This window comes from Nanorana parkeri, unplaced genomic scaffold, assembly GCF_000935625.1.
Source record: "Nanorana parkeri isolate BGI_ZX_2015 unplaced genomic scaffold, ASM93562v1 scaffold1571, whole genome shotgun sequence".
Lineage (NCBI taxonomy): Eukaryota > Metazoa > Chordata > Amphibia > Anura > Dicroglossidae > Nanorana > Nanorana parkeri.
Genome location: NW_017307839.1, coordinates 231,215 through 244,666, shown reverse-complemented (window position 1 = coordinate 244,666; position 13,452 = coordinate 231,215). Strand labels below are relative to the sequence as shown.

General features: G+C 38.3%; 1 protein-coding gene across 2 annotated transcripts; it reads right to left on the bottom strand.

The window, feature by feature from the left end:
- Positions 1-308: 308 nt before the first annotated feature.
- On the bottom strand, positions 309-7,481 carry LOC108798868 (aquaporin-4-like). Of its 2 annotated transcripts, XM_018570676.1 has the most exons (4): positions 7,098-7,481; positions 5,438-5,596; positions 2,376-2,456; positions 309-587 (listed from the first exon to the last, which is right to left on the bottom strand). In XM_018570676.1, exons 1-4 carry the CDS (start codon positions 7,476-7,478, stop codon positions 309-311), a joined length of 900 nt encoding a protein of 299 aa, XP_018426178.1. In that variant the 5' UTR covers positions 7,479-7,481. The 2 variants fall into 2 exon arrangements, with proteins under 2 accessions (XP_018426178.1, XP_018426177.1); XM_018570675.1 differs by lacking the exon at positions 2,376-2,456 and having other exon boundaries at positions 7,098-7,478.
- Positions 7,482-13,452: the final 5,971 nt, after the last annotated feature.

Below are 13,452 nucleotides of genomic sequence, written 5' to 3'. Positions count from 1 at the left end.
TCACATGCACGTCAAAGGGGAGAGGAGCCTGTCATCAAAGACTGTTGACAGCTCTTTTTATTGTTAGGTTTAATACAGTGTCATCAAACTCTTGTACACCACAAATATTTTTGGTCAAACCACTGAGACTAGTAAGTAAAGATGGAAGTTTTCAGAGCCTCTGGCAATGGCATTCTTCTTTGTAATTATGAATATAGGCATGTGGCTGTTTTTTGATGCTGACCCACAAATACGCACTTGTATAAAAATAACTTTTATGGCTTTTTCTGTTGGTACATTTTTTAAACCATTATTGTGCCTATTGCACGTTATACAGTAGATAATATTTCACTTGCTGAGTCTTTTCCTTTCTTTCCTTCCCCCTGTTCAATATCAATGACATGTATAGTCCCAGATTTAAGGATCAGGTCATCTGTATCAACCTGGCTTCGATTGTCACCCACTTCAATGTATTTTCCGTTTGTTTTTTGTTTAGCTTTTTTTAGCGCTTCTTTTAAATGTTGTTTGAAATCAGCATCGGGGCAGTAAATATAATTATAAGCTGCTCCTGCACAGATCGCTCCAATAATAGGTACAATACAATATATCTATAAAATAAACAAAAATTTTTTTTTTTTTTTTAATGGAAACCTGTAATGAATATGGAGGCTTCCATTGCTAGTACCCCCTTCTGAAAATGCTGGTTGCCTAGCTTGCATGCTGGCTCTCTGGCTTCATTACTTTGAGTCACTGACCGGGAACAACTAAATGGACGTCCAACGTTACCCTGACTTTCCTGATCCTGTATCTGTTCCAGGCTGGTATGCAGATGAGATATTCCCCCTGCAAATGACCATGGGCAGGGTGTTATAGCCACTGTCAAATGGCATTGCATGAAACATAGAGAAAATTTCACCAGCACGCCTTGGATCCTATAGCAAAGTTATGCTATTTAAGCATTGAAAGGATCATATCATAAATATGCAACATGTTTCATCCTTGCAGGTCTCCTCCATGCGACTTGTGAGATGTCTGATAAAGGGACTTTGCAAGGCTCCAAACTGTTGCATATTTGTGTTATTTTTAAAAAAACCTCTGGACGTTGCTATAATATCCAAGATTTGCTGGAGACATATTCTCTATTTTCCAGGGCAGTGACTATGAAAGCTATGTGTCAGTCTGGGGTGTCCCGAGGCCAGGTGTCACCCGGAGCAGGTACCGGGTGACACCCCGCCGTGACATCATTGCACATGTGCGGCCATCTCGGTGATACCTTTCGACGACCATCTTGGTGATGGACGCCTGCAACTGTCAGGTTCTTGGTCCATGACCGAGTGCCCGACTTTTCAGAGGGGGTGACACCAAAATTACTCATTCTGGTGTCATCCCGCCGATGGTGTCACCCGGGTGCGGGCCACACACCCCACCCCCCCCAGTGACGCCACTGGGTCAGCAGAACAGCAAGGGAGAAAGTATTTTTAGAAGGCGGTCCACAACAAAAGCCACTGTATTGCTTTTATGATGGGCTTAATTTAAAACAAAGCCCTTGAATATCCAAGTATGAAAAGTAAACATGCTATCCTAATGTATTTTTGACATATCATATCATAAATGTCAGCACATTTAAACAATAGGTATTAACAATGATAATAATAGTAATGCTAAGGTGATTCCCATCAATTTTTAATAAGTTGATTATTTTTTATATTATCCTTAGCTTCTCTTTAGAAAATTATAAGCTGACTTTACTGACATGTGTTTAAAGCTCAGGGAATGTCATCCTTACCAAGTCATGTAATGATTATTTTCAATAGTACATAGAACTAGCACAAGTACCTAAATTCAATGTAGTATCAGCCTCCTGTAATCTTCTGCACCGCAGCACTTACACTCGGTAAGCAAGAGTTAGCACTTTGAGCAGTTTAGGAGTCTATTGTTTTGATAAGGCTGTCAAAGTTGGACTTTTTACAGTACAAAAAAAATAAATAAATAAAACTGTCAATGTGCATTCCTCTTTAAATACTATTTAATATTTTGCTGCTTTAAAAATATACAGAAATGTCACTGCAGAGTAAATATTTGATGATCTTGCCAGTATCCTCTACGCTGCACGTCTTCCTGCTCAGATCTGAACATACTAACCATGGATGCATATGCTTGTATGGATGATACTCTTTTTCTAACCTGCATGAGCCACATACGATTTAAGAAGATTTCCTCTCACTTCCTGTTGTGTCTCCAGGATAAGAATGGATACAAAAATCTCTCAAATGAGAACACAGAAACAATAAAATCTGACCAGGGTTCAGGAATTGGACCCACTCAAAAGTAATGTGGCCATTTATGGACTCTTGACAGGACCTGAAAGCATAGACACTTTAAAATTAAAATTTTACCCAGTGGTTGTCCCATTTCCACATAATGACAGCTGGGCCAAGAGATCTTGCCGGATTCATGCTTGCTCCAGTGTAGTTTATCTAAAATCAATATTGGAAAAGGGAGATATTTGCTACAATAAATCATTGTAGGTCAACATATCAAAGTAACACTAGAGACAGTAGAGGTAGTGTTTGTGTGTTGACCCAGTTTTCCTGAGAATATAGCATGACTCATAATGGAGCTGTCAATATGATATCATGGAGGAGAAATCACTAAATACCTTTACGTTTCATGTAATTAGTTTCTGCTGACACAAACTAGTTGATTGTAAATTCAAAGGGTAAATATTGGTTGACAACACAAAATCAGTTTATTGATCGTGTTTTTAAATTATGTGACAAATGCACTTTAAAGAGGACCTTGCTCTAGAATGATAGGCCGGCTTATTACATCAAGCTTCCCCAAAATTAAAATTGCCATTGTAAGAAAAAGCACACCTACATGTAATGCTAAATCATTTTCAAACTATAAACTTGCATTAGACTGCAATACAACTAGAAATAACATTCACACAATTAAAGTGACACTAAACTCAGGAGCTAAACCTTAAAAATCATTCAAGTACCTTAACTAATAACAAAAATGTATCTTATTTCTGTATCACTCAGCTGTAGATCCTCAAATCACCTCTGAATTGGTGCTGACACTGTCTTCCCTTCCTTCTGGAGGGGGGCTACTTTTGTTTGCCATGGTCCCTGTGTGTGTTGTGAGTTGGAGCAGTGGCTACTTCACAAAATAAGTTGCGACCCTCCAGAAGGAAGAATGGTGTCAAGACAAATTTAGAGATGATTTGAAACACAGCTGAGTGAAACACAAATGAGATAAATTTTTGTTAATAGTTACGTTACTTGAATGCCTTTTTAAGGTTTAAGTCCTGAGTTTAATTATTGTGCTGATTCTTGGGGGCTCTGAGATGGAAGTGACACCATCATGGCCATTGAAACTCAGTGGCCTGCAGGACAAGATGGTTGTAGGCCACGTGATCCATGCTGAGGATTAAACTGAAACAATGTTGAGACTGCTATATCTGTAACCCAGCACATGTAACTAAAGTTAAGTACCTTTTATTCTTTTCAATTGTGTATTGTGGCCATCTGTATTTACAACCCCCTATAACACTACACTGTGACAAAACAAAAAAAATGAAAAATATACTTACCTTACAGTCCGTGTCTAGGTAAGGGTGAGTCACTATCCTTCTGGCAAAATCCTGGAAATGCTGTGAATCTTAAAGTGTATTTCCACTTTTGCATTCAAATAAAAAAAAAAGCCCTCTAATTATCCTCGATTAACTCTGCATTATTAGTGACAATTAGATCTAAGATGTTTGTTTGTTATTTGTCCCCAGTCACACACTGTAATTAAATAAAATGTTTTCTTAACTTTTAGATGTTCTGTTGCAGCAGGAAAAATGGCTGAATCCAAGTTTTTCTGAGCACCTTTACTGTGATTTGTCCTTATAGAAAGACTTAGGACTGAAATGTGTGGATTGTGGTTCTCTCATTAACATACACTGCAGAAGCCAGACTTTAAATCATTTAACCCTTTCTTGGGACAGGTAGTATTTAAATCTACTTTACAAATTATAATGAAATGAGCCAGCACAGTACTGACGGGATTGACACAAACCCCTCTCAACCTCCCCCAACAAAGAAGGAGAAGCAAGTAGAATTTCTAACCCTTAAGACAAGAAACCCTAACGCAAGTAAGTACAATTTAAACTGCAAGACACATTATTTATTATTTTAGCTTATGCTATGTGAATGGGAACACGTAACAAATTTTAATTAGGCACTATCACAATTTGGCTGCGAAAGTGAAAATACACTTTAAAGCTCAAACTAAGGCACTTCAGCTTGTTCAGTTAAGCTTTGAAAAATAAAGAGAGAAGCTAACTGGTTGCCATGGGCAACTGCTCTAGATTGTCTTCAATCTTAGTAACTTCTCCTCATGGTGTATGGCAGGTCCTATAATTCACTTCTATAGGATGTAAAATGGAGTATGTCAAAATTTGGACATTCCATGCAATAATAATTTTCAATAGGAATTTAAAAAACAAACAGCAAAAAGAAATACTTTCTACATTCCTGGCACACACTTAGAACACAAATATGGCAGTATAATATATTATTTAAAGAAAAATAGTCATATATTAAGAATGCAGTATTTTGGGAAAGAAATACGTATTTAAAATTATAAAATAAATTGAAATAAATAGCAAAAGATGATTATTTGTCATAGCACACACCGGGGGGTAGTCAAACAACAGCTAATACCCCTACATGTTATACATACAGTATATAATAAGACAATTAAAAAGCCAATGATGAAGTGCAAAATGCAAAAAACTGCTTTGCAAAAAATGCATTATGACATGCTAACCAATCAGAATTCAGTTTACTGAAACTAGACTATTAATAGATAAATTGTGATTCACAGCCACTCATTTGAGTAACTTTGTACAGTGCCCTTTGCTTATTGAAGCTTGTAGCTAATTTGAACTGCTTGTAACCTGTGGTTAAGATTGGTGTCTTACTTTTGACAAACAGGAATCAGGTAAAAGTTTCTACTATAGCTGTTTTGCATTTGATTGAAGTGTCTCACGCATCTCTGGTACAGTTGTTCCAATAAATTGCATGCTTGCTACCCACGATGAAGTTATAGTGGCAGCCTTGTGTGTATACAACTAAACTTCCTTCTTTATGCCTAATTTGCAGCTTGATAATGCTCACATTAAGCATATGGTGCATGTAGCCCCTGTCCTTGGTCTGTAAACTGCATCTGGTCTACAGTTTATAAATAAGTTTAAAACAACAATTGATCATAACATGCAACCATGTTGTAGATTTACAAGCCTGCCACTCAAACTCTACAACCATGTCTACTAATCATCAGAAATAACTATCAACATCTTCTCCATAACTGAACAGTTTAAAAGCCAATTTCTGAACCATCTAAAAATACAATTATATACAAACAGAAAGTCTGGCTAAAAGGTCAGCATGAACGAACTACTTACTGCAAATAAATGTCCAAATACAACAGAAATTCCAATTGCAAGGGCTGGTAGTCTGTCCTTGTTCTTTGGATCACAGCTTGCAGAAATAGTAAAGACTAACTGAAAAGTAATTATAAGTTCTATTAAGAGCCCATGACCAATGGAAAGTCTCTCATTAATCTAGAGAAAGAAAAAGTGACATGGGAAATTTACAAACATTTTTGTAAAACAAGTTACCATAAAGGATAAATTAAAAAATAGTGAGAATGATGTTAAGATGTGATCACTATTGCTGCAAACGTTATGCAGTAGTTGTAAGTTTGCAGTAAGCATGACTTAGATGCCACACCAAATGTTGATGAAACATTTCAGAAAAAAAAAAACTTGCCTCTACTTGAGTTGTATAGACATATCTACATGGTTAACACTCTTTCTTAACTGTCAAGGCATATGGCTAGCATATAGCTGCCCTGTGATGTATACCTATAGAATTAAGATGTCAGTTGCTATACCCCGCACGCAGATGAGCTGACCCGGCTCTGGCCTGGGTAATTGCTGGCTTGGAAACAATTTGCAAAAAATCACATTTCTGGTAGGACATTACAGTATAGATTTGCAGAGCACAATGGCTTGGTGAACAGGCTCTAAATGAAAAGTAGTAAAATTATACATGTAGCTAGGGCCGCACGGTGGTTAAAGTGACATTAAACCCTCAGATTTTTTAACATAAAACAATACTGTAATGTGTGCCTTACTGTAATCCATGGTTGTTTCCCTTCTCTTTGCTGCTCTTCCTTTTAAATCTGTATCTCTTCTCATGCTGGGCAGAACTTCTGTTTTGCAGCAGACTGCCTTGTCTCTGGAATGGATACATGGCGTCTGTGTGTAGGTTTGCAACCTGAGCCAGCACTACAGGAAGAGGCACTCAGCTGCAAAGGGAAGGGAAACTACCATGGATTACAGTAAGGCACACATTACAGTATTGGTTTATGTTAAAAAATCTGAGGGTTTAATGTCACTTTAAGCGATTTATACTGTAGCCTTAAATGACTCAGGCGTTAAATCTTAAAAATGCATTTGAGTACCTTACTTTACAAAAATGTAGTTTACTTGCGTGTTTGTAGATCCTTAAATCATCTCTGAATTGGTTCTGATACTGCCATTCCTTCTGGAGAGTGAGGAACCATGGGGACTATGGGGAACAAAAGTAGCCACCTTCCAGAAGGATGGTCAATGTCAACATGAATTCAGAGATGATTTGAGGATGTAAAGCTGAGTGATACACAAATAAGATACATTTTTGTTAAAAGTTAAGGTACTTGAATGCATTTTTAAAGTTTAACTCCTGAGTCCTGGGTTTGATGCCCACTACGGAAACTGAGTTTAGTTTCTAGGATCTCTTTATGTTTAAGCTAGTTTTCTCCCGCAACCCAAACACTTTTGACCAAATTGGTTCTAGTCTGAATTTCCTTTGGAGTAGAAAGGCCTACCAACTTGTTTAGAATGTTTATCTTTCTTAGAAATCATAATGGACAGTTATAATAACATAACTATCCAAAGAGTCTCCATGAGTTAACATTAACACAACATCATTAGATAAAGAGGTTCAGATAGAACGTATGCAATGCCTGTATATAAATGTGTGAGCAGAGAGTGATTTTGATGAAAATTAAATATTTACCATTGTTACACCTAGGTTTCCACTGATATCGTTCGGGGTAATAAGATAAAGAAGTCCTGCCCCAAGGATGGCTCCCAGGCATTGTGCAATGATATAAAATACTGACTTGGCAAGTGTTAATTTTCTTGTACACACAAGAGCGATTGTTACTGCAGGGTTTATATGAGCACCACTGATATGCCCAAAGCAATGCACCATGGTTACAATACCATATCCGAAGCACAGAGATATAAGTACTAGATCTGCTGGCTGGGAGCTGTCCGCTGAGGTCCAGCTGATTGTTGAGCCAAGACCAAGAAGAACAAAAATAAGAGTGCCCAGAAATTCTGCAGAGACGGCTTTCCAGAACGACTGCGTCCATACACCTTTGAAAGCTACCATGATGATTTTGTCTACAGTACTTGCTCCTGGCACAGAAAAGAAGAGTTTTATCAGAACTTACAGCATGACAATATAATCACTGACATATGCTTGCGAGTGCTGAATAAGAAATGATTATTTCAATATATAATTTGATTTTAACTAGTTATGCTAGAAACATTCCAAAGATGCTGCAGGTTTATGTGCAGTGTATGAGAAGAGTTTTACAATCAGCATGTGTTATACATATATGGAATGTATAAAGGTTTGCCACATGTGGGTCCAAGACTAAGATGTGTAACCTGTGCAGTCACACAGAGCATCATACCATGTCAGAAGATATGGGCAACCTGCTCCCAGGATATCTCTTTTCCCATCTGTGCCTCTAATAATCCTGAACGGTATGTCATGCAATGAATTCACCACAAGCCGAATGGAACAGCTCAACATATTTGATCTTACGGTATTCATCATGGGTTTGATTTACTGGATTTGCTAATATTATTTATTAACCCTTGCAGTGGGGCTACCCCTGCATTGCAAGGGTTAACTGCTTGTTTTTGCCTTAGGTAAAAAAATATAATTTACACGCTGCACTGGGTGTGAAAATGATCATGTTAAGTGTGGAGGGCTGCTTCAAAGTATACAAATATTTTACTTATACAGCACAGTGAGTGAGCCTTGTCACCCTAGCACATGAAGTGCATTAATGACATAATCACTAGGTAAAAATAAAGAGATAAAACCTAAAAAAAGGAAACAATGCAGTCACCAAACCTAGGTACTGTTAAAGTGCAATATATTAAAATGTTTTTTTTTTTTAATTAAAATACACTTTAATGGTAGAATGCATGCATTTTTGGTTATTAAATACACAGTATGTACATTTTTATAGGGATTCAACAATACTTTTCAAAAGTGTTAATACCGTCCTAACAAACTGCACTTTGAAAATGGCCGCATCTTTGAAAACTGATGTTTGCTGTGATTTGTGCCCATTTTGCTGTAGCAGAGCAATAAAAGCTGAGCTTAGTGCACCTACTGACTTTTTTCCTAGATACTGGAATCTATGCAACTTAAAAGCATTATTAAATAATATTATAAAGGAAGCAGAAAAGACTTATAAGATCAGCACATAATTAGTCCTTAACAGGCAGGGTGAAGTCTTGGTTAGAAAATAATTGGTGTGTGCTGATTTTTGAGTCCAGATCTAATTTAAGCTCCCCTCAAGGGCACAATGGATGCTTTGTTCTTTGAAAGATACATTCTATAATTTGTAATTACTTGTAATTATTATTAATAATATTCCTAAATTCCATGCCAGAGCTCACTTGTTGTCAGCAGCAGGTTTCCAGCAGGTCTGTGAACACACCCACATTCTCCAGCTGTGTGCATTGTTATCCTGGCAACACCCCTCCGTATAGTTCAATTTTTCGTCTGTGTAGATAGCTCCACCCTTCTTCATTATGTTCCAGTCTGCATCTCATCCACATATATGCACAGTTTGGAATAAACTTCTAAACGATCTTCAAGGTGTTATATGGATTAAGTCACTGCCTGCCAACACTACTGAGACTGGGAGCTATAGCCATCTCACCACAACTGTAAGTTACAGGGATCACACTTTCAATCCTTAGACTGGGGAGGCAGAACATATACTGTATAGTCATTACTTGTGTTAGCACTCCAATTTTTCTTTCAATGATTAATCCCTAAACTACTTTGATAAATGATCCAGACAAGCTATGTCTGTGATATCTAGCCAAACACAAGTTGTAATAGTTGACCACCAAGCTCAACTCAACACATATGTACTTTAAAGTAGTTAGTGAATCCAAATCAAACAAATATACATTGACATGGAAAGTATTTCTTTAGATTTTTGCTGAAGCACTTATAGTCATCAAGTTTCCAAACAGCTCTAACTATCTAATTTCAGCTTCCCAAACTTCATGTCCAGTACAAGATCACAAGGGAAAGCACAGAGTACAGCAGCTGTCTATCTACTAGCTTGGAGGAGGGAGGAAGAAGGAGTGGGGAGCGTTGGAGTGGCTTGCCTTGCTGTGCCTGCATGTTTGTGGAGACACACACACAGCTTACTAGCACACACAATGGTGGCTCCATAAGCCATCCTAAAACAGGATATGAGGGCCAGTGCTCAGGGGACCAGACTAAAGTTGTACACATAACAAAATCTAATATTTTGAGGTGATTATGGGTAGTAAAACCACTTAGCAATATGTCAAATGTAAACTGGCAGATTCACAATGTCCTTGCTGAAAAAAGTAATTTGTCAATAGGTGCACAACTAAACATAGCATTTATTGCTCCTCCACAGCAAAATAGGCTAAGTGCAATGGGCACAGTTGACAGGAAAAGGATGCAAACACCAGTCAAAGTTCTACGATCTGTTAAGACCACATTAACACTTTTTCAAAGTATTGTTAAACCCCTAGGTAAGAATACAAGACTGCATAGCTTAAAATCTTATTAGATTAGTGAAAAAAAAATATCCTACCCACAAGAATGCATCAACTTTTAACAAATGTTTTAAAGCGTTGTAAACTAGAATCTAGATATGTGCAGGACAAAAAAAATTGTTTTCTGACGAAACAAATGAAAATGAAAAATGTTTCCATTTGTTTTCTTCAAAGAAAACACATTTTTCTGCTGTTTCGGAGGCAACGAGCCAAAACCGCACACTAAAAATCCAGAACAAGCTCCAGAACGAACTTGCACGCCGCCATCTTTGAGTGTATCTTGGTATACACCAAGATGGTGGCAGCCGTATGTTCGAAGATATACTCAAAGATAGCGGCATGCACGCAGGTGCATTATATTATATACATAATATAATTGAACAAAAGTTGCATTTTTGTGCAGTGCATTCCAATTCGTTGTAGCTCATCACAGCATACTGGGGTGCATAACAATATTGGGGAAGTTAAAACAAAAATAAAATAATAAAAGATTGAATTGCACACTAGAGTATGTGCGCTATGTGCATGTAATGCATGTGATGTGGTGTGAATCAATCATCTGACATAGCTTTGATGTTGTAATAAAAGAACTCTCTTATTTATGATTCACTATGTGACACATGTCTAAGGTTTGGGACACTAAGGAGTCTGTGAGCTCAAATTTTAAATCGCAGTGGGAGTCCAATTTTTGTAATATGAAAATAACTACTTATTTATTACAAATGTGCACTTCAGATTTGAAGAATGATGATGAAGAAATAATGAAATGACCACATCAGTGAAGTGTTTACAATGGTTCCCGTCTGTCGTGTGCACCATAATGTACAGGCAGTCCAGTGATTTATGTTTCCTTTGTCATGAGACTTATGAAATTGTGAGTTTCACACTGAGCCAGACTGCAGCTTTGTGTCCACTGTGAAGCCCCTTGCTGAGATCTGTTGCTACACCCTATTACCCATACAAGTAAGCATGCACAAATTAATGTTCAGACTTGAGCCATCAATTAAAAGTTTGCCCTATTATGGGTTTACAATGGGTTTTCTCTACCCCAGTAACCAATAAATCTGCAAAAATCAGCCTTTAGACCTAAAAAGCAATGTATTGCACCCAAACAAGCCTCTTATTTAAAAAACAAACAAACAAAAAAAACCTATTTCTATTCTGTACTAGAAATATCTTGCCAACCCCTGAAATTGAAACAGCAAGGTTTAAAAAAAATGGAGGCGTCCATTTTTCCCAGATCCCAGTTTTTAGTACATTGAGGGAATTTAGCAAGCAAGTCACCAACAGAGTAAAAGGTTTTATGTATTCACAACCTCTGCACACACAGTCCTTGGAAAACAACTGCACATAGCCAACAGCATCCTTAACAAGCAGTGACACTGGGACCAGTCCCCTATCCATTTCACTCTGCTACTGATTGACAGCAGGCAGTGGTCAGATCCATAGCCAATAGCAGGCTGGTTATTAGCTATGGAATCCAATCCACCCATAGGCTGCTGTTAATCACAAGGGAGACGGACCTGATGGAAAACTAGACTCCCCTTCAGGCTCCGTCCCATCAGTATAATTGGTTGCTAAGAGACTGTCGGCTATGCAGCCACCAACCTCTTAGCAACCAGTGACTAATGCCAACCCCATTCAACTACTGGCAGGGAGAGTCCCTGTTTAACAGATGAATGTAAACAAAGGGGTGGGCAATGCTATTTAACATCAATACCCAAACTTGGCCATATCCATAATAATCAGCCAGCTTCACTGGGGCTAGGGATGTGTCATTGGGTTGCTAGGACAGTGGCTGCCTGCTGTCCTAGCAACCAATGAACCATGAGCAGGAAGCTGTTATGAATGCACATACATGCACCGCTGGTACTGGTACTGATCGTATCTGATGGCTAGATCAGAGTTGATCTTATTTACTGCCAGTTTTCCAGTCTGTTAACTGGCAATAGGTGATAAAGTAGCCACAGTTCGAAGCACGCTCCTGTGATGGACTACAATCTCAATACAAATTATTAAACTAAACTTGAGATTGTAGTCCATTATGGGAGGGAGCTTGGAACTTTACAACACACAGGGATCATTGGGAACAAAAGTAGCCACCCTCCAGAAGGAAGGAAGGACAATGTCAGCATGAATTAAAGGAGAACTATGAGGTGAGTCCTTTTCACTCACCTCATAGTTCTAGCCGACCTGTGACAATGAGACTGTCACAGGTCGCCTCAGTAGATCGGGAGGTGAGCAAACACATGCCGGTGTTCGCTCACTTCTCGATCCTGTCACGGCTCTCTGCCGTTACAGGGGAGGGGATAGATTCCCTCCTCCCCGCTCCGATCCGCCAGCGCTGACTGGCGGAATGGACGGGGGAGGGGGCGGGTACAGCTGGCTCTGCCTCTAGATAGGCAGAGCCAGCTGTCACTCACGCAGCTGGGCGGATCTCGACATCGATGTCGGGATCCACTCCGGCTGCGGCGTCTCAGTATACCGCGAGCTGTAGCTTGCCGTATACTGAGCTTAGGGTGGCGGGAGGACGCTAGTTTGTGTCCTCCTGTTACCCTAAGGAGAACTATGGGGAAAACCCCTGACCCCATAGTTCTCCTTTAAGAGATGATTTGAGGATCTACAGATCAGTGAAGCACAAATAAGATCATTTGTATTAATAGTTAAGGTACTCAAATGCATTTTTAAGCTTTAATTCCTGAGTTTAGTGTCACTTTAAGGCTTTATGCTGCAATACAGTTATGAAAAATCTCACTGAAGTATCATATGCTTGTACTATATGACTAGGGATGTCTAATTAAATCTAATATTGTCAACAATGTTCATGCATCCCACATCATTGCATCAGTTTAAAATACACAGGTTGCATACATGTAAATGTCGCCAATAAGTAGGCACAACTAAATTATTTTGCATTATTTCTCCACATTTCTGCCAACACATTATACCAACATTTGCTTTAAATGTTTTAAGTACTTTGTTTCTCTACAGATATAGATACACTTATTGATAAAGTAAAATGTAATTAATGTAATATCATATTGCTGATTTTTCTAATTTCTAAATTTTCTAATATAAGAAGAATATTTCTAACTGTTTTACTCTACCTTATTTTCCAAATATCCAGTTTGTGTTTTTTCTTTTAATAAAGAGAACGTCTGCTTTCAAGTAATATAATCGGAGATGCTTGCAGCTTGTTCCTTGGTCCCTCCCATTGATGAACCAGTATCTGTAACGTACGTTCACCTCTCCTCTGTACTGTAATTAACTCTAAACACCTGCTGCACAGTTCAACCTATGTATAGCTCTATAGATGATGGCCATTACGTGCTTTGTGCATCTACAGTGACATAACCCCAATGCAATTTCAGGAAAACTAGCAAACTAATAATAATAATTGCTTAACTGACAAAAAAAAAATAACCTAGCAGCTGAGTGCAACATCTGTTCCTCCTCCTTCTTAGCTGTTCAAGGTCGGGAAGGCCATAGGTACAGCTTGCCTTTCACTCAATGAC

Bases quoted from the DNA above. Each gene is read 5' to 3' on its own strand.
- LOC108798868 (XM_018570676.1), bottom strand. From the start codon at position 7,478: ATGGTAGCTTTCAAAGGTGTATGGACGCAGTCGTTCTGGAAAGCCGTC. The intron at 5,597-7,097 runs GTAAATATTTAA...TTCTTTCTCTAG, and splicing joins GAAACCTAGGTGTAACAATG to ATTAATGAGAGACTTTCCAT. The intron at 2,457-5,437 runs GTAAGTAGTTCG...TATTGATTTTAG, and splicing joins TATTTGGACATTTATTTGCA to ATAAACTACACTGGAGCAAG.